This window comes from Amyelois transitella, chromosome Z (assembly GCF_032362555.1).
Source record: "Amyelois transitella isolate CPQ chromosome Z, ilAmyTran1.1, whole genome shotgun sequence".
Taxonomy (NCBI): Eukaryota; Metazoa; Arthropoda; class Insecta; order Lepidoptera; family Pyralidae; genus Amyelois; species Amyelois transitella.
This window is the reverse complement of record NC_083535.1, coordinates 11,293,243-11,314,629: the sequence shown is the minus strand read 5'-3', so window position 1 is coordinate 11,314,629 and position 21,387 is coordinate 11,293,243. Positions and strand designations below refer to the sequence as shown.

The 21,387-nt window shown below is 35.1% G+C and overlaps 3 protein-coding genes across 3 annotated transcripts; 2 read left to right on the top strand and 1 right to left on the bottom strand.

Moving 5' to 3' along the window:
- Nucleotides 1–2,085: 2,085 nt before the first annotated feature.
- On the top strand, nt 2,086–6,475 carry LOC106133835 (LETM1 domain-containing protein 1). Its single transcript, XM_013333674.2, has 4 exons — nt 2,086–2,291; nt 3,183–3,542; nt 3,920–4,208; nt 4,767–6,475. The coding sequence occupies exons 1-4, from the start codon at nt 2,206–2,208 to the stop codon at nt 5,088–5,090; spliced, it is 1,059 nt and encodes a 352-aa protein (XP_013189128.1). The 5' UTR covers nt 2,086–2,205; the 3' UTR covers nt 5,091–6,475.
- A 358-nt stretch (nt 6,476–6,833) lies between these two features.
- LOC106133805 (uncharacterized) lies at nt 6,834–10,165 on the top strand. Its single transcript, XM_013333638.2, has one exon. The coding sequence runs from the start codon at nt 6,834–6,836 to the stop codon at nt 10,083–10,085; it is 3,252 nt and encodes a 1,083-aa protein (XP_013189092.2). The 3' UTR covers nt 10,086–10,165.
- Nucleotides 10,166–10,311: 146 nt separating this feature from the next.
- Nucleotides 10,312–15,001, bottom strand: LOC106134068 (solute carrier family 66 member 3). The gene is made up of 5 exons (XM_060953825.1): nt 14,805–15,001; nt 14,201–14,373; nt 13,543–13,768; nt 12,932–13,052; nt 10,312–12,493 (listed from the first exon to the last, which is right to left on the bottom strand). Exons 2-5 carry the CDS (start codon nt 14,359–14,361, stop codon nt 12,312–12,314), a joined length of 690 nt encoding a protein of 229 aa, XP_060809808.1. The 5' UTR covers nt 14,362–14,373; nt 14,805–15,001; the 3' UTR covers nt 10,312–12,311.
- Nucleotides 15,002–21,387: the final 6,386 nt, after the last annotated feature.

Sequence of the window (21,387 nt, the reverse complement as noted above, 5' to 3'; positions counted from 1 at the left end):
TACAACCTTAAGTAATATAAAAATTGTGCCCAATTCGGGGGTAAAGTAGGGTTAGAGCGCGCTCTAACACTAATTTGTTACACCCATAAACCACTTTAGAATCTAGTTAGCGCTTTTATAGACTTATTATAAATCTTACTTTAGCGCCTAATGTTACTTGGGTATGATCGGTGTGAAATTGAGTGACCGGATAAGGAACAGTGTGATAAGGGAATGTTGTGATGTGAAAGAAGGTGTAGTTACAGGAATAGAAAAGGGTATGTTAAGATGGTTTGGTCATGTGGAGAGGATGATTGAAAGCAGGTTGACTAAGCAGATATACAAGGAGAGTGTGGAGGGAAAGGTCGGAGTGGGAAGGCCTAGACGAACGTATCTTGATCAAATTAAGGACGTCCTGGCAAAGGGTCAGGTCAAGAGTACCCGGAACCGCCGAGCTTGCATGAAGAGAGTTATGAATGTGGATGAAGCGAGAGAGAGAAGAGAAGCAGAGATCGTGGCAAGTGGAAGAATGTAGTCTCTGCCTACCCTTCCGGGAAAGAGGCGTGATTTTATGTATGTATGTACATATGTGTCATAATAGAAAATCTATAGTGTGCCACAGTCAAGGACAACATATTGAATGTACGTTACAGTAAGTATTGATTTATTTTTGATCGAAAAGATAAGATACTTAATTAAAAAAAAATTGCGCTTCGAACTAGCGACAAATAAAAAAATAAAAAAGTTGCCATGCCATTTTTATTTGTCTTGCCTTTATGTTCTTGTAAGACTTTAACTTATATCGATATTCGACCCCTCATCGGAGTTGCACGTGCAATCACAAAAGAGGGGAAATTCAAACAAAATACGTCCACACACAGCATTTTACGGGTATATAACATTCGAAAAAAAACCTTATATTAAAATAAATAATACAATTGTTAAAAGTACAACTCTGCTCATAGTGAATATTAAAGGATTGTGTAATTAATTGTGATTTTGTTTGTCATCGGCAGATGATGAAAATGATATTACGTTTTATATATGGAACACTTTTTGTATAGAAAGCATTAGAAAAGATGGAATTTTTTATTTTTAACTTTTTTTGAGGGGTGTTGTTTTATTAATTTTGACTATTTTTATTTGAGTTTATAACACTAGGATGTAGTGTCGAATTTCAAACGCAGCCATTTAGGTCTAGTTTCCACCAAAGCGGAGAGGAAAGGAGACGAGAGGAGATGTGTTGCGAAGCTGGCAAAGCGGGTGGCGATACGTCCGCCGCCGCTAGTGCGTCGAGAGAAGCAGTGCAAACCAAACTTGATACCTACCATTTTATTGAAATTCACTTGCGTAGGTTAGGAACCTAGGTCTTATAATTTATTAAAGAGCTTTTTCAAGAATTCAGAGGGACATCATTTTCCAATAACGATTCTTACATTAATTGTACCTCAAACTTAAATAACTTTTACGAGCCTTAAAAAATCGATTTTTGAAGTATGCATTATAGGGTACGAAAGTAATTTTTGGGGCCAACGTCGTCGGAAACAAATGACAAAGCCTACCTATGGCTAGACAACATCAACAAGTTCAGTGATGAGACTACAAGAAAATATTATTTTGGAAATATGTAATTAGTTACCTAGGTATTTTAGGCCTTGAAAAGTATTTACCTTGTATTACACTCAATGCCTGGAAATTCCATATTTTAGGCATAATACCTGGTTAGCAGAAGTAAATAAAACCAAATTGAAAATGATGAAACGATTTGAGTTTTCCTAACGTTTCATGATTTTCAAAATTCTATCCGTTTATCGTCACCGTCATTTGACAGACCCTAGTGACAGCTCTAGGTATTCAGTAAAACAGATAAAGTTGTCAGTCAATTTATTCAAAAATAAATCTTGATAATATTACAATAAATTATACAATTGTTAAAAGTAAAACTCTGCTCATAGTGAATATTAAAGGATTGTCAGTAAAACAAATTGTAGCACTGCGTAAATACGTTCATGCATCTTAATAAGTTGTGAAAAAGTTCTTTCTGTCACTGTCAGCTGCCACGGTCAAGGTGATATCAAATGTCAACTGTCTGTATATCTACAAATTTATTCAAAATAAAATACAATGTCAATGAATGTAAGGTTATTTTTATTTATCGTAGAGGTATTTTTTCTCAGGAAGAGAACGAAGTAGATTAAAGTTATTTAAGCAATAAGATAAAAATAAATGCCTTTTTATAGAATGGTGTCAAGATATCAACTATTTCACTGCAGTCGAATGCGGGCTAATATGATAGAAGCAAATAAATGCAGGTATTATTTTTCATTCAATTAAATATCTACCAAAATCATCTTGTAAACAACATGTTTAGCAGCCAATAAGATGAACAACAAATCATACGTAATCGTAATTTTTGTACCTGAAAGATTTTCAATCGCGATAAAAAACTTATTTTGTAGGTAGGTATGACACATAAAAATTTTTGGAAATAAACTATCTGCATTGGTTTTGGATGTTTTTATTCATAATTATTTTTTTATAATACACAGTATTATTAAGTTAGTATCTCATTATGTGTTGTTTTATATGGTATTTTTGGGGAATGGACAAAACAGTTTGATCCAAACTAAATGCGTATTGGTGTATATTAATAATTATTTATTTACATAGAGCTTTGGGCATTAGTTCAATATATTCAAAATATTAATGAAATAAACATATAAAATGGGATTTTAACTGATCACTATATTCTATCCTAAGTAATATTATGAATTTGAAAGTAAGTTTGTTTGTTTTCTCTTCACACATTATATACTGGACCATCTTGAAATTTTGGGTGTGTATAATTCAGAATCTAGAGAAGGACATGGTACTTTTTCATCCTGGAAAAAACTGGTTTGGGTGGAATTTGCAAAAAACCTGTATTCTTTTGAAGGTGGCGCTAAAATGCGCGGGAGTAGCCGTGGGTAAAACCTAGTTACAAATAAATGATACAAACAGAAGACTTAGAAAACGAATGATTTTGGTCAATCCTAAGGACCATAATGACCTCCAAAAAGAGAAATTTCCAACATTTGGCAAGGTTTAAACATTCAGCCTTCATAAATTAACACCAATTTAAAATAAACATACTATATTTGAAGTTTCCATACACTTATATATATCAATAAACAATGACTTATCAAAAAAAATATTTATTACAGGTTTCTAGTCCAACGTGCGAAGCATACAAAAGCTTTGAAAACAGAAAAAGAGAAATTACGAATGTATGTTGTTGGAAGATATATCGATTATGTTAAGAACTACACAAATGTCCTTGAACAGAGATTTCCAACAGCTGTTAAAATGTACAGAGTGTTTAGTGTTGGAATTAAAGATTTCTTGAGAGATCTCAAAACATACATATCACTAAGAATAAAAATTACCCGGGATGGCGGATTTTCTAATATGAGCCGTCAAGATATTGAACTGTATGAAAAAATGCCATCAGACATGTGGAGAATAGCACCTGTCCTTATTTTGTCTGCTATTCCCTTTGGAAATTACGTCATATTTCCCTTAGCGTAAGTATATTTCATATTAGTAACATTTTTGAAGTATGAAGATAAAACTGACCATTTATTAGAATGAAATGAGGCGCGTCTTTTAATAAAATAAAATAAATAAATGTTTCGAAAAGAGATTAAAAAGGCCATATTCAGCTGGTTCGCTTAAAGATGGTATTGAGGTACAGTGACAGATTGCTAGCCTATCACATAAAAAAGAATTACAAGTTGCTAGCCCATCACCTAAAAAAGGAATCCCAAGTATATAAGCCTTACCCTTAGTCGCCTTTTACAACTACTATGGGAAAGAGAAAGAATGGCCCTATTTTTTCATTTGAAAAAATACTTAAACAAAAAAAGACATTTAGTAATTGTCTTCATTAATCAATTTATAGGTTTCTCAAGCCTAAATCTCTCCTCTGCTCACATTTCTGGTCGATACAGCAACGCGTCGAGTTTACTACACAAGATTTGAAGGAACGCCTTAAATATAATAAGCCCGTCTTGCGGGCTCTCCAAGCTCAGTTAGACGCGATCCCTAATGGTGAAATAAAAGAGCGTTGGAGAAGAGTACTCGGCCTGTTGGGATCCGGTGTTCATCCAACACCTGAGGACGTTCTAGAGTGTCAAAGCCTTTTTATTGAAGGCCCGTATGAATTGTCTGGCATAACCTATTCACATGCTGTAAGTATTTTTTTTTTTATTTTTGAATCTATGTTGGACTTTTATTGTATAGGATGTATGTCTTAAATTCTCGTTTTCCGTTTCCTAAGCAATTTCTAGAAGAAAGTAGTGATTAATCATGAAGGTCTTTTTTTAATCTGCCAACTTCCTTTCAAAAATTGGTCCATAGTTTTGAATTCATTACAAACAAAATTTAAAAAAATTATAAATTTTCTCTTTAGAATGGATAAACATATACAACACCTCTTTTCTGAAAGAAGAGTCACAGAATACATATTTCAACTTCCCCTGGACTATTATTATTATTAGCTATTACATCTTTTGCTTGATCCACATTTATAATTTTTTTCATGCAAACTATTTGATTAAGGGAGCACCTTGACCTGACTTTTCACCAAGATATTCCCAATTTCATCAAAGTATGATTAGCTTTCCCCTTCCATTCCTTTAAATATAAACGGATTAACTATTTACCAAAACGTAAAGAAAACCATGTACACTGAGCAAATAGTTTAGACGTACGTAAAAATTAACGACAATAATTGTATTTCTATACAGGGTCACTTACTGAAAATGCATGGCATGAAGAAGTCATTGCTTAGAAGGAACAAGTTGAAGTACCGGGCGTTTCTGCTTTTAGAAATGGACAAAGCAATTCTGAGGGAGGGGGGAGTGGACGAAATGAATATGGAGTCTCTGAGACACGCGTGTCACATCCGCGGCTTGAATGGCAGCCATTTGACCAACCAGGACATGAGGGATTGGTTGCACAAATGGCTGGCAGTATCTAGTAAAATCGACAAGCTATCTTATTCGTTATTATTGCATAGTCCTATATTTTTCGCATACAATCACCCGCAAAATTGGGTGTTGATTTACTAATTTTTATTATTATTTTTTTGATTGTTAACAATTGTTTTATAGTTTACCTATTCATAGTTCAGTTTGACTAGGAGTACAAATATATATTTTTTTTATTAAATACGCGCAGCAGCAGTATGATTAAGAAAATTTTTACAAGCGAAAACAAGTATATGCAGGGATTGATTAATGTTATTAAGACTTATAAACTTGGGATTCCTCTTTCATGCGATGGGCTAGCAGCCTATCATTATTAAAATTTTATATTTCATGATTAAACCATTCAGGTAAACATAACCTTTGAGACTAGGGTCGTGACCGTCTTTTAAAAAAAAATTACAGACAGAGAGAATATCAGATGATAATAGAAATCGGCTCTATGGTTTTATAGAAATATTTTTTTTTAGTTAGATTTAATTGAGATTAAAACCTCAAAATGCAATATAAGTTTTAATCTCAATAACATTATTAATGTGCAGCGCGTATTTTGAAATTAGATGATGATTATTTATTATTATTTGTGATTAATATTTTATACAGCCAAATGTGAGACATTATGCTGTGAAATACATGTACTGTGATTAATTAGTTATAGAAGTGTATTTTTAATTAATCTAGATTTTCTAATGTTATATCTATGTATATGTAAAAATTTCTTCGTGCAAAGTTTTATTGACCGAAATTACTTATTGTAGTCAACTAACAGTAACATAACTAAAATAAGGATGTTTAATTTACTGCACGTTCTTATAAGGTGAAACGGAATTCAAGCAGTAGACATGGTCTTGTGTTATTCCGTGTATCTGACTAACTGACGCGCTCCCGTGGTCAGAGGTCTCAGGCTTCCGCAGACTTCATGGCAGTTGCAACCAGTAATAACTCCACAAGTGACGATAAATCTGTGACAACGGTCGTGCCGCCGCCGCCAAGACGAGATAAGCGAAGCGCCATCTAGGTACCTTTCTATCTTTTTTCGAAAACATTCGTCGTTTTTTTTAATGTATAGTCCATTTTTAGGTACTGAAATAAAGGTATACGTCTTAATAGGTACTTATTTTTTATTAAAATAATCATTAATTAATTAATAGCCACAAGAAGACTAAACCACATGAATAACAGATATCGTAATTGATTAGATTATCATAAAAAGTAGTAATTATTTTTTTGTTTGCTTTTTCAACAAATTGTATCCTGATGAGCTTGACTTTGGGCGAATTGACTATGTTTCTGTTTTTAGATTTAAACTTTTAATTGGTGTCTATATTTGTTAATAATGTACTTTGTTGTATTTGTTCAGTGTATATTTCAGTATTGTTTTTTAGATTTGGACAATCTTGTTGTACGCTTTCTGTGACTAAAGTTGAATTATGTAAATTTTATGCTCTCGCGAATGTTTTAACAAGGGATTAAACGTATTTATTTAAAAACGCTGTTTAATTTTAAAGAAATTGTTAAAATCTGCATTTTAGAATCTTTTTATTTAATAAGTTATCACGCACAGTGCCAGGGTAAGTGAGATTTATGTTTACAGTGTACAGTTGCATCCTCCGTCTTAACGTTATTTTTAATTTTTAATATTCTGACACAGGCCGGGAGGTTTCACACGTCTGCGGTGTCAAGTCACGTTGATCGTTCACCAGACATATGTCTATACTATAATAAGTCGATACTTAAAGGTTTATATCAGCTAAAGTATTTATAAATATACAAACACTCGTGGTTTCGATGAAAAAGGGATAATTATAGATACATAAGCATACAATAATGCATAAATTTACTATTATTTTATTGGCTGTTACCTTGGCAGAAACCAAAAAGCCATACACCAAAAGGCAACAGGCAATATGGAGGCTCGAATGTAACTTGGGTGTCATCAACGACGTGGACTGCCCTGTCGATGGAGGCTGGGCTCCTTGGAGCTCGTGGTCTCCCTGCCAAGGATCTTGTGATGATCTAGGACACAGCAAAAGAACAAGAAAATGCATCAATCCGATACCGTCCAAGGATGGCCTGCCTTGTAGTGGCCCTGATGAACAAACTAAACCCTGTTATTTAACTTATTGCTCCGTAGAAGATTTCCGTAAGTTAGCCCTACGTGATGTAACGCGAACAGAAGCCTTCCACCAGCTAGAAGCCATCCCTGCTCTAATGGAGCGTTGCCTGCAAATGGAATGCCCTTTCGAGGCAGTAGAAGTAGCTCTTACTAAGGAAAATACTTGGCAGTTAACGTCTGAAGCTGTTTGGAATGCACTGCAATGTGTTAAACATAATATAGGCTGTCTTGTCTTAGGAGAATGGGGCAATTGGGGAGCGTGGTCGGCGTGCGGTGCCCAGTGTGGAAAAGGTCACCGTTGGAGACTCAGACGTTGTGATAACCCGCCTCCGTCAGCCGCGCATTTGATTTGTTCTGGCTGTCCATTGCAAGCGGAGGAATGTGAAGGAGATCGCTGTGCAGTCGATCCAGTAAATGAAACTATTGGCACGTGGGGCATATGGGGACAATGGTCTACTTGTTCTGAAAAATGCGGCACCGGCGTAAGGCGTCGAAAAAGAACCTGCAATGAGAAACAAGCGTCTGAAACATTTGGGACATGGGGAACCCACTGCAGAGGACCACATGATCAACTAGAGACCTGTCACAATGTGGAATGTACACAAGATGGAGGATGGTCTGGTTGGAGTTCATGGGGTCCATGTTCACAAACTTGCGGGGCTGGAAAAAGATCTAGAACAAGATCTTGTACGAGACCTATTCCTTCTGGCGGTGGAAATGACTGTATGGGATTGAGAACTGAGACTGGGCCTTGCAATTTAGTTCCCTGTGAAGTATTTTTGCATTCTGTTGCAGTGTTGAACGGAGAATCGTTTGTTCAGTATAATTTTGAAAATATGCAATCCTCATTGTTTCACTTCTACATAAGATTTATGCCACTATCACCGCATGGGACTTTGGTGCGCAGAGGAGTTGCTCAGAGTCCCCTAGTTCGACTTAGTCTGCAGAAGTGGCATGTTTGTTTGGACGCTAGCGGATCATCTCCGACATGCGGACTACCACGCTTGTGTTCGGCTACAGCGATAGAACCAGCAAATTGGCACTCAGCCCTCATTTCTATCACAAGCGAAGCTGCCACTCTAAGATTAGATGACGACCAAATAACTATAAAAAGTACATTTCCTTGCGATCCAGAATTATCCGCTGAAACAATGCATATCGTTGTTGGTGAAAAATTTCATGGTGAAATACAGGACATCATTCTGAACTTTATTCCGTTGAACATGATGATTGAAAGAGATCGCAGAGGAAAACGATTTGAGTTTTGTCCTAGTTCAGTTTCAAATATAGCATACCAGAATTCAAATCAGGAAGAAGCATATTTGAAATTGAGCGATCAGTACATGCGCATACCTTGTTTTAACAACCAATACGAGTGGCTTATAGAACTTACTGTCAAACCCACAAATGATGATGGAACAGTTTTATTTTTATTTGATGGGTGGATAAAAAGCTGGTTGAGTGTAGCGTTACAAAATTGCAGAATTAAAATGAAGTTAGCATTTGGCGATTATCGCTCCGAAACCAGTAGTTCTGATGAGTGTCCCTTTGACCAGTGGTTGGATATGGCTATTTCGAAGAAAAAGGATTCTAATACAATAGAAATTTCGATAAATTCAGGCGAGAATCTCCATGTCTCCCTGATAGAAGAAAATGTGAAGCGTCGACGATCCTCGCGAAAATTCTTTCTAGTAAATAAGGATGCTGGTATAAAGAGGCAACTTGTGACGACAGAAAGCAGTTCACCCATTCCATTGCCTATTTGTGGAGATGAGTTTTACGTAGGTGGAATACCCAGAGATATAAAAAACATTTTGAAGGAAGACTTTACATCTTTTACCGGTACAATAGCATCTTTAAAGATAAATGGAGCACTTCAAGATTTACATAGTTTTAATAGGGAGCGGTACAAAGATGACAAATTGCAAGTGTCGTCAAGGACTGCAAGTATTTCTGGTTCCTACCATGAAGTAGCGTGGGGGGAATCGAATTGTTTGAACTTGACCTGTCTCCACACTAGAACTGTGCGATCTCCACGCAGTGCTCACTGGTTATTCTTGGATACAACTATTCACAGCGCTTTCAAAGGAAAGACTTTACGTTCTTTGGATGATGGAAGAGTACTCAGACTTGTGGCTACAGCCAACAACGATTTAAGGGGATTTTATACTTGCCGAGCGCACTCAAACAGAAATACTAGAAATATTGTGACTTATGGCGTTCTTGGAAAATTAAAATACAATTTGTCGGGTCCAGACACCACTACTGTGGTAGCAGTTTTTACTACAGTTGTTCTGATAATTGTAACTTTGGGCTGGCTCTTCGTAGAAGGCCTTAATGATCTTCGCACAGGTTACGGCTTTTACCGTGACGCACATTTTTCACCTGAAGAGGAGGCAGAAGCAGTTTGCAAGTATATTGATGATAATATCGATTTGTATAGTAGTAAAAACGACGCGAAGGTGGCAAAGGCCCGGGCTCGGCTCAGGGGCAGACGGTTAGCGAGCCGTGCAAATTTCGCTGCGCAGGAGCCTCAGGGGATGGAGGGAGACGATTATGATGATACGGCGCGCATCGACGACTTGTCTAACCCCAAGACCGAATTGCCTGCTTTGAAGGAGATAAAAAGTCCTATGGAAAGTTCCCCAGAATTGTCGAAACATGATGAAAGTGTTACCAGCTCTCCTCGCCCTTGTTCTATTCTAACATCACGTAAAATGACATCATGCTCGTCATTCGAAGGTACGTCCCCACGAGTCCTTTGTTCGCGTCTTTTTCTGTCCAGACGTGTTTATTCTTCGAAGGAAAGTCTTTTCTCTCGTAAAAGCGCATTGGGTCGTGCTAACACTGCACGTAGGCCAAGTCCCAAGCTGCCGACCATTACATCGCCCCGAAGTTTTAATCTATCCCCAGCACAAAAAGTACTGCAGAAATTTCAACAACTGAAAAACTATGATCCTTAGTATGAAATGCTACCACGAGCACTGCACCTTTTATATTGTTATCAACTTCTATACAGATAGTATATATGTATATATATATTTACGTGGAAAACACTAGTATAGAAAAGCCATAGTTTTTGGTATTTCCTACGGGAACGGAAATTCTAGTTCAACGTATGCAGACTTGTGGGCGACAGTTAGTAATAAGTCAATTTATTTAATAAATAAGTTTAATATTATTCAACGAACTGTAAATGGCACTATAATTAAATACATGTCTTTTATATTTGAACAATATTAATTAAAACTAAGTATTGTATAATATTGTAGTATAATTGTACTAAGATTTTCATTAGTAAATTATTATTTTGCACACGGCTAGCATCCCCTAGTTATATCGACAAGGGTATTAGCACTTATTACATTAACCATGATATCAGGTATAATAATAACAGTTGGCTGTCTACCCCGCAAGGGATAGACGTGATTATATGTATGTATGATACAATCAGGTATCCTGGATACTGGATAATTGCTAGTGTTAGCTACAATTCTCATGTGCAAATTATGTTGAATAATCATGTTATCATTCTATGATTTTTAAAACACACTTATAATTTATTCTCTTTTCCCGAGGAATAGGCAGATACTAGGTACATCTTTCAATAAATTAAAATGACAAATTTTCTTTTCACAAAAAGACTAGAGAAAAATATTTTTAAAAGTTTAAAACTTTTTTAAACAATATATTATGCATTTATAAGGCGAGATTCGCTAAGTAAAATAGTTATAATATTTACGTACTAAAAAAAGGTAAAGTTCTAATATTTATAAGGAACCGCAGGAGTTAAAAATGTTTAACTGCCTCAATTTTTCTCCACCGAGTTTTTATAAGTACAATGTTAACTCATTTGCGAAAGGTTGAACAATAACTTTTTGACTTTTTGCAAATTGCATATGGTAAAAAGTTTCACAATGTAAAATTATTTTAGCATTCATTATTGAAGCCACAATATAATCTAAGAGCTAACTCTTGTCAATGGAGTTAAGCGGAGCGTCCTCCTTATATCCTCCACAATACAATATTTGTACTTATAATGGTTGGTTCTTGTTTTCTATACTGTTAGAGTACATATCTTCTTTTTAATACCTTTGTACTTCCGGAATAAACTATAAAATTAAAATTTAATTAAAGAGTTCTAAAACGTTACAATAGTTCCCGCTACAAATAAGTCTACTGAGATTGAAGTTGGTACATTATTCTTGGGCACAGGATTTTGCCACTTAAGTACCTACATAGGATTAAATAGTGGAAATTAGATTGAGATTTTAATAATTGTTTAAAAATTTTACTACACAAGCATAATAGTTTAAAGACTAGATCTACAGAAATTTATAAATAACAATGACATTTTAAGTCAAATTTGGCGCCATTTAAATATTTCGAGGAACCTTATCGGTTTGTATGACTGTCTAAGGCAACCTTGTTGAGACACTCGTATTACTTATTTGGAAGCTGTTATTAAACATGAATAATGGCAACAAATTGGGAAACGACCAATAGTATTTCTTAAAGTGGAGATTCTGTTCTTAACTTTAAATTAAAAAAATATTACTAATCTAACACCTGACACATTTGAGCAAAATAAGGTTTTATAGGTATTTTCACTTGCCTGCAAAAAGGGTTAATTGTGAGCATTAGATATAATAGTTAAATGGTATAATTTTAAAACTAGGTGGTCTCTCATTGACTCTCAATTTAGTACTCCACTACCTGAGTGTCACTGTGTGTACTTAATTTTATAAAGGAACAATAAACCTCTGGGTTATTCACGAACGTTGATAGCTGGGTTATTCACGAACGTTGATAGAGAATGAGACTTTATCTTCCCTTTGTCTACTTTTGAGACTAATCGAACAAATAGAACATGTATTATCAGCGTTCATGAATAAAACCACAGTCAATTACGGTATTACCCATTTTATAAGTAACTCCCGTGTACCTGCGCAAAGAAAAACTGTATGTCACGATATCTATTTTTAAGAAATTAAGAATCCACTAACTCAAATGTCCTGCTGTTCTAATATTATGAGCGAGATAGCAGGAGACATTATGTTTTTGGATTTTAAGTTTAATTGGCTTGTCATAAGGTTATTTTCTTGAGTTTTCATTCGGCGGTAGGTTGTGTTATTCTGCGCCGTCAAATATTGCCAAGGCGACTTATAAACGTGGTAGTATTGTACAATTTAATCGTCGTGGTCATGACTATGTTTTCTTGTCGACTTTCTCCTGGTTTTCGGTGCCATCGCGGTCATTCGCTGGTAATATAACGCCGTGAGTAATACTCCGGAACTGAGGACAGTCGATATGGCGAAGTTCATCATCAGTTTGGTATCAGCGGAGTCCACGAAGACCGTAAAGACACGAGCTGGAATAAGATTAAATTGGGTATCATTATTATGGGACATTTCAATATCGCTCAATAATTTTTATATCTTTTGGTTTCACAACATTGGTAGACGTCAAATAAATGACTAAAACTAAGTTCACAGCCGCTGCCATAGCGGCACTGAAGCAGAAGAAGTGGTAACAATCTGCACTGCAGCATTTTCTTCATCAACGTCAACTTTACCACTATCCATCTTAGAATAGAAACACGAGAGAATAGATTGTCGTGATTAATTGACTTATACAAAATTTAAACAAAAAATATATAATATTTTATGGATTGGCACCTTGTCCTAAATCACGTATTACTAAAACAAATAGTATTACTAAAACATTTAGGAAACTGGATGGATCTATGTTCCACTATGGGTAAGGTTGTTTGATCATTAGTTATATGTATGTGCAAAAAATCACTTACCAAGATTAGTAACCACGGAAATCACCCAAGTGGTGAGCGAAATGGCGTCTGCATTGGCAGCCTTTATGATGCCATATATGTATGTAACTTTAGCGAACCCACTCAATGGGGCGCAGCATGGCTGGAAAAAGAAATACATGTTTTTATTTATTCATATAAATATGTAGTATAAATTAAGTATAGACAGGAAAAATTACACAGATAGAGCTTACCCCAATGTAATCTAGAGATAAGTGTTTTGGAAAATTAACAAAACAATACTATATTTCAGAATAAAGTAATGAAGTAGTCTCTGCCTACCCCTCCGGGAAAGAGGCGTGATTTTATGTATGTATATTTCAGAATAAACATCACCACCACTTTCTAAAATTTTTTCTGTTTGGTAAGCTGGTAAATTACAAGCGGCATTATGTCTGCCGATTGTAATTTTTTTGGGTAAAAAGTTTAAAATAGTTATAAATAAACGAATCAAATCAGAAATAGTTAAACCCAGAACCTGTTCAGAGGCTGGTTTGCCGGCCACTGCGTCAAACAGGTCATCTTATTTCACATGCATAACCAAAACTGTGGTGCATTTCATATTTAACATAGCAAAAATAAATAAAACTTACCACTAAATACGAGAGAATGCTCTTCGGAAGTATGTCAAATGCAAATCCAATTACCGCAATGAAATAAGCAATGGATGCTATTGGCACTATGGGCATATTCAATTTGTTTTTGTACTTGAGAACCAAGTAGAACATCACATACACTTGTAGCAGAATTATCGGATATTCCAGATATGTCATCAGGCTGTATTGATTGGTATAGTTATACAGGGTCATTATTGAGAATCTGTAAATTAATGTCTCCGATTAGAGCAGAGAATGTTTTAGACAATTCTAAGATATACTTGGAATAACTTTATAGGTCAAAGAAATAAATTATGTTTTGGTTTAGGTGAGGACATTTAAGGCTATCATCACCTGTTTGTCTGATAAGGAAGATGACTCTTCTTAATCACCCATAATAATATCTGAACAAGTCAATTCAGCATTAGATAAAAATTTCTAAAATTAGATTATAAACTAAATTTAGTTCTGGTGTTTACTAATTTAGATTTGTAATAACTAAAACATAAGTGAAATTATTACATTCATAAATACACTTGATTTGCTCCATTTTAAATATAAGCCGCTTCTGACACGAAATCATTAAGTGCATTTTGAAAAATTATTTGAAAATAAAGCAATAAACTATATGTTAATAATCTGAATTAATACTAACCCAGTAACTTCCATAATCATGGCTTGAATAAATATGCCTTCAGCCGATTTCTTTTCCCAAATGTACATAATCTGTGGAACTTTTAGGAACAAACATGACAGTATTGTTAGGGTGCTTAGAACATTTGCCACACTTTGCAATAGCTCACTATCAGCCCCCATCTTTTAGGTTAACTGAAATACAATTAAATGCTTATGTACAATAAAATTGTAACCAATGGATACAACATTGGGTTTACAGTACACCATTTTTTTTTACACTGTTGTTGACGTACATACATAAATTGTATTACATAGGTATATGGGTTATATGTGTCACAGGCATACAGTAATATTTAAAAATAATTGATCGAATGACTAGCTTGTTCATTCCCTTACAGTCCGTTACAGAGCCAACAGGCTTGTACCAACACTTTAATTATTGTAGGTATTTAATTATATTATGATTTGCCCTATATATTGAAAGGATAAGGTATGTGGTAACAAGCTGGTATAAGGCTTCAAGAGTTCAAATAAGGTACCCAGTATTATGGTGATCTATACATAAACCTAGCTTGGCCGTGAAAAATCTATTCCTAACCTAAGGTCGTAAAGGTTCAGCTTACCGATTTTTACTAAATGTGCGGAATCTCCCTATGTAAAATGAGTAAATAACATGGCTGTGCCATTAATTATGTACTGATACAGGATTTTTTTATAAACATTTTTGTCACAGATTTTATGATATCTACATTAAATTAAATTTTATTTATATGACTGTCATGTCACAAACAAAACTAAATTAAAACCAAACCAACGATGATGTCTGTCTTGTTGTGGGCTTGTGCTACCAACTCTGTGAATGAGAATCCAAGAAATAGGTATTAGGTAGGTTGTATATGTACCTATGTTAATAGATAGGAAAAACATAGAAATGAAATGTTATGGCAACGTGCATATAAGTTCTTCTTAAGTCTTCAAAATATTTCGATGATCTGTCTTTGAGTGTACAATTATGTGAGTTTTTGATATAACAACGTCTTATAATTCGATTGAGCCGGCTGCACGCACGAAAAAAACATGACTCATGCGGCGTTACCTCGCTATGAGGCGTTCCATGTAGGGCTTGGTGTGCAAGCGAGAGCTCGGAATGAGCGACAAAGAGGCACAATCGGCCTTCGCGTACGGCAGCGTATACCTCCTTCTCCATATACATACAAATCTATTAAACAAATGAAATAAAAATTTTCTTTTGAAATATGCTACCATTCCATCAGTTTTTTTATTAAAACGTTGTCACAACCGATCTTTTTTTTTGTACGAAATTCGTAGACGGCCCATTCGTCGATGGTGTTATTATAATCTGTTATAAAAATCGGAATAAAAGTTATTTAAAGCATTGTTGAGGGTGATATAATTCCAGTATATTAGTATGATGTCGCTTTTTTCACTCCAACGAACATATTTTCAAGGTGAACAAAGCCCTTCACTTTTGTCGAATTTTTACACCTGGTAAAAATAGAATATTTCCGTGAATTTTGTACCCATACCCGACACTACTGGATCAAGTAGATATGTGTGTAGGCAAGTTTAAGGCATCAAGTAATTTATTAGATCAGATCAGAAATTATTTGCGTGTAGTACTTTTTGTACACATGAAAATGAAATAACCCTGATAGTTAGGGGTAATTTTCTTCAGTCGGAAACCCTTAATATTACCACGTCAGTCATTGTCACTCACGTCATCAGTCGTTGTCACATGTCTGAAGCAGAGTCACAGACTTGACTTGCTTTTGTAGGTGCGTTCTGATTCCTGGCCACAAGTTTAAATTGCGTTCTAGGCAACGGGAAGAAGTAATTCATGCATAAATATCCTAATTATGTCTGTGTTAAATATGGAATAAAATATCATTTACATAACATATTAATACAATGTTACCGAAAACTAGAACGGTTTAGTCATGGTAGTAGGCTGAAGGCCATTCCCAATGAGTACCTATAGAGGGCGGATAGGCGGATACCTATATAGAGGGCGACACTGAAAGTTTTTAGAATTGGCCATTTGTAATTTATATAATAAAAAAATGAATTCGGATTTAAAAAATGGAACTCTTTAGCAATAATAATGAGTAAAAATTTCATTCATTCAATTGTCATTATTTTTGCAATTTGGCGGCAAAGTGAAAATAATTCGTGGCAAAAATATGAATTTACCGCGAGAAAATTTTCGTGCAATGATTTTTTATGACTTTCGGTGTAAGTTAACTCAACAAGAAAATTACAATACACTTCGATTGGCCTTTCATAATGAAGCCCCATCACGTGCCATTGTTTACAACTGGTTCAAAGAATTTAAGCGTGGTCGGTCTAATCTTACCGATGATCTGCGTGAGGGTCGGCCTTCTACGGCGACGACTGAAGAAAACATCAGTGTTGTGCGGCGTATGATAGAGGCTGACAAAAGAGTTACCTATCAGCAGATTCGGAAAAGTCTAGGCATTGGTATGAGCCAAATCCATAAAATCCTCCATGAACATTTAGAGGTCAGGAAGCTTCGTGCCCGGTGGATACCCCTTAATTAGACTAAAGCCCAAAAACTCCGTCGTGTTAATTGGTGCCGTGATATGATTGAAAAATTTAACGGAGGTGACTCAAATGCCGTATTCGACATACTTAAGTATGACGAAAGTTGGATTTATTGTTATGATCCAGAAACTATAAGGCAGTCGGCCCAGTGGGTGTTTCCGTTCGAGGAGTTGCCCACAAAAGTGAAGAGAGGTCGAAGTGTGGGAAAAAATATGGTGGCTTCGTTCTTCGGAAGGACAGGCCATTACCTACGCAACAATTGTTTTAGAGCAGAACCATCGACTTTTTAGAGACATCAAATGTGGAATTACTGGGTCACCCGCCATACAGCCCCGACCTTGCACCTTGTGATTTCTATTTATTCCCCAAAATAAAAGAAAAACTTCGCGGTAAACGTTTTGTGAACGCTGAGGAAGCAGTCGCTGCGTTTGAAAGGGCCGTCGAAGAGACACCTAAGAGTGGGCAAGGTGCTTCTCCCAACGGTTCCATCGGATGCAGCGATGTATTGACGTAAAGGGACACTATTTTGAAAAGATATAATAAAACTAATATTATAGTAGAATGCTCAGTTTTTGATTTTCTAAAAACTTTCAGTTTGACCCTCGTATTCTCTATATAAATAATAATAATAATAAATAAATAAATCTTTATTGTCTCACCATAATCACAAAAAAGTTTACAAAAAAATATACCTACTTACCATAAGTACGTCTATGTATCCATGATTCACAGGCTTATAACTTAAAAAGGAAAGAAAGCCTAGACATACCTACACACCATCACGCCTGTCTCCCAATGGAGGAGGCTTTGGATTTCCACTTGATACGATCATTACAGACCTCCCCCGCGATCGTGGTGTCTGTCTACCCCTGAGGGAAAATGGCCTGATTTTATGCATAATTACGATATCCATGTCCAAGACGTTTCTGAATTTTTTAAAGCGGTTTTGGGACGATGTTTGTAAAAAAAATATATAATTTAATGAAATTACATCTTCATCCCGTTCGGAGCACACGGAGCCAACAATATCTCAAATACTAAACGCAATGTTCAGCTGTATGAGCTCATGATAGAATTCAGAATCAAATAGTTACAGGTTGCTAGTCCATCGCTTAAAAGAAGAATCACAAGTTTATTAGCCTACCTATACATTATTCGCCTTTAACGACATCCATTATGCGTCATTTTATTTATTTAAATAAAAAGGAAGACCAACAACAACACAATACAGATACTTACATATATCTTAAAAGTAAATACCTAAAAGAAGATAAAATGAAGCCACTTAATTAGCCCTCGACGACAGAAACAGACTTTACTCACATTTCACTTAAATATCGAGACACGCTAAGATATACGTATTTACATTATTTTTATACATAGGTACATATAATCATATCCTTTGCGGGGTAGATAAAGCCAACAGTCTTTAAAAGACTGAAAGGCCACGGTCAGCAATTGAAATACAAATAGCGATAAGTCGCAAACCCTTCTCCTAAAAAGAATCCCAAGTCTATAACCATATCCCTTAGTCGCCTTCTTCAAGTAGTGTTTTTAAATCTGTGGTCGCCTTTTACGTTGTCCATGGGGAAGAGATGGAGTGGTCCTATTCTTTTTCTAATGGTGCCGGGAACCACACGGCGCCATTATTAATACCTATATTAATATGTTATTGAATTTATATACCTATACCTTTAGCCCATTACGTTGTATTAAACAGGCAGAGTTGAGGCTTTGCCGCCTACGCCCAATAGGGTAGGTATACAAGACACATTTTTGGTTTTGTTTAGTCTGTGAATTTTTTTTACATTTCTTTGTTTCAAAATGATTATTAAACATTTAATACTTGGCACCGTCCTCAAAATTATTAAATACTTTTTAATTTAATTGTTTATGTTTCTTTTAATTTATCACTTATTAAGTCGATATTATTTGTAGTTTGTTTTTAGTTTCCGCTTTGAAGTTGTTTTTTTTTATACAGGTATAAGATTTTGATCGGTCCCCCAACGCGACGTTTTACCTAAAAAATATTACATAACACAAATTAGGGTACCTTATGGTTTTCTTTTATTATTTCTTACTTTTTAAAGGGAAATTAAATGTGAGTTGCGTTTTTTTTTATTTTATTTTTAAATTTTTTCGCTTAGTTTATCCTCAAACCTTAATCGCTCTACACCTGTGTAACCCACCAACGGTGAAATTTAAAAAATGTTTATGTATCGCCCAGTCATTTCAGGATTTAATTTATTAAAACCCACAGAGCAAAGGTCATAGTCTGGCTGCGGAGGAGTTCTATACTCTATGTATTTCACCTATGCTGTCATGTCACCTCCATCATAACGGCGCCAAATAGACGCCGAACTGGCGCGAAATTCGTGAGAGTGTCTGCGCAACAGATACTTTCATACCCCACAGCGCAGCCTCCCCCACCCCTGATAGCTACCACACCTAGCAACCAATATCACAGAGCATTACGGTAAAGAGATTATTTTCTGTACAAAAAGTGTTTCAGTAAATTATGTTACATTGTAAAATGTAGTTTGGGATTTTTTTTATTATTTGAATTTTATTAGATTTATTAATTCTATAAGGAACTAATCAATGCTAAAGAGTAATGCTCGTTTCCGCTAAGTAGGTATATTAATGTAAATGTAACGTAAAGTCACTTGATTAGCCGTTAGAATACTAAGGCTAAAGTTTTATCAAGAAAATTAAATAATTTGTCATTAATGTTGAACAGAAAAAAAGCAAATTTTAAAGCGGAAGTGGTATGCAAAAGTGTTGTATATAATGAATAGGTACCTACGTGTGTTTAGTGACTTGATCTCTGTCCTATCGTTGTTGTATGGGATGCCGCTTACTACTATATAAATATTTTTTTCACTAAAAAGGCGGTAGGACTACACTAGGGCTTGCAGTAAGCGGCTAACACGTCCTGCCTCTGCCACTCTTTTCGACGTATTTTATTCATTATATGTATTGTGGTGTCTTATTGGACTTTTTAATGTTTGTAATGCGTTTTCTGTACATGTAAATCGTAATTGCAATAAATAGTTAGGAATCTAGCTTAAAAAATATATTTTTCAATAAAAAATCATCGACATCGGTGTCTACATACAGGTAAGAAATTTATTTTTTTACTTGGGTTTTTGAATAAATATCATCAAATTATGATTTTTTTCCTCAGCGTCGTTAACAGACGATTTTCCATGTTTTACTGGGAACCTTATGTTTTGTGTCTATGTTCCTCACTGATCAAGACAAAGAAATTACTTTGAAAGTAATAAAAAATGTGGAACTGAAAGCTCTAAATTGGTAAAAGGAGTTGCTGACCATGCTCGTCGTGATCATGGTTTTCTTTTTGTTTTTTCAATGTGGAGGTCTTATTAAAAATATTTCCCTACCTACATAACTGTAACTGACCTAACCAAACGTTTGTTCTTAAGTAAGTAAAGAGGGATTTAACAATATTTTTCAAAAGGGCACCCTTATTACAATATGTATATTATTTTTATTAAATCATACCTATATATAACTACAACCTATCGTATATTGAGTCTTTGAAAACCTATGTAACTACCTTTTTGATTTGCCTACACAAAAATATGTTTCTGTACTTTGGCTAAATAGCCACAAGTTCTCTCACAAGAATGATTTAAGTACTTAATAAGTAGGTACCTACCTATATTTAATTTGTAAAAGTATAAAGCAAATTTTTCGATGCACATTTTGATAAAGTACCTACTTATAAAAAAATTCTTTACACTTCATCGAAGGATGCACGTCATACATCGCTCCAAGGTCAAACATAGGATACTCTTTACTGTTAACTCCCACGGGAACTGAAGAGGAGTTTTACGAGTACTTTAAGTCGGGAGGGACTGCGAGCGAAAACTACTCTACACTATTAATAAAGTGAAAAGATTTGTATGTTACATATTGTAACGAATAAACTCAAAACTACTGACTGATTTTCACGAAATTTGCCACAGATTTAAGTAAAATCGATCTGCGGAATTTACATAGGCTACTTTCTTTTTCTGGAATTTCCCAAAGTGGAATTTCCCAAAAGAACGAAGCCCCGCGCAACCTGCCACTATTTGAATTTCAATTCCATCACGTTGGCTTTGTCTACCCCACAAGGGGTACAGACGCGATGTATATATGTATGTAGTTATGAACTTAATAGTCAAGATTGCCAAAGCCTTAGTAGCAAAATGTCTGGGTCTAAAAAGTCGTAATTTAAAAAACCTTTATTATCAAATCGTCTTTATTTTTAACGCCATTGATTGAATGATATAGTTACAACACGCCTTAACGTTAAATATTATAGTAACTAAATATTTAGATATAAACGTTAAATGTCTTTTTAGATGCCACTTTGTAACTGATTTCAATATTTTAAAACCCGGGATAGAAACCTAGACCTCTACCATAGCAGTCGACCTTCAAATTGCGTCAACAATTTTATAATAGAAGGATAGATTTACACAGACATAACCGAGATAATCACCTTGCCAGTTGTTAAAAGTCTATGTCTCCCATAAAACAGGACTATTAATTAGAAACACGAATTTTGCGCTTACAAAACTGGCGAGACATAGGATTCACGACACTATATCT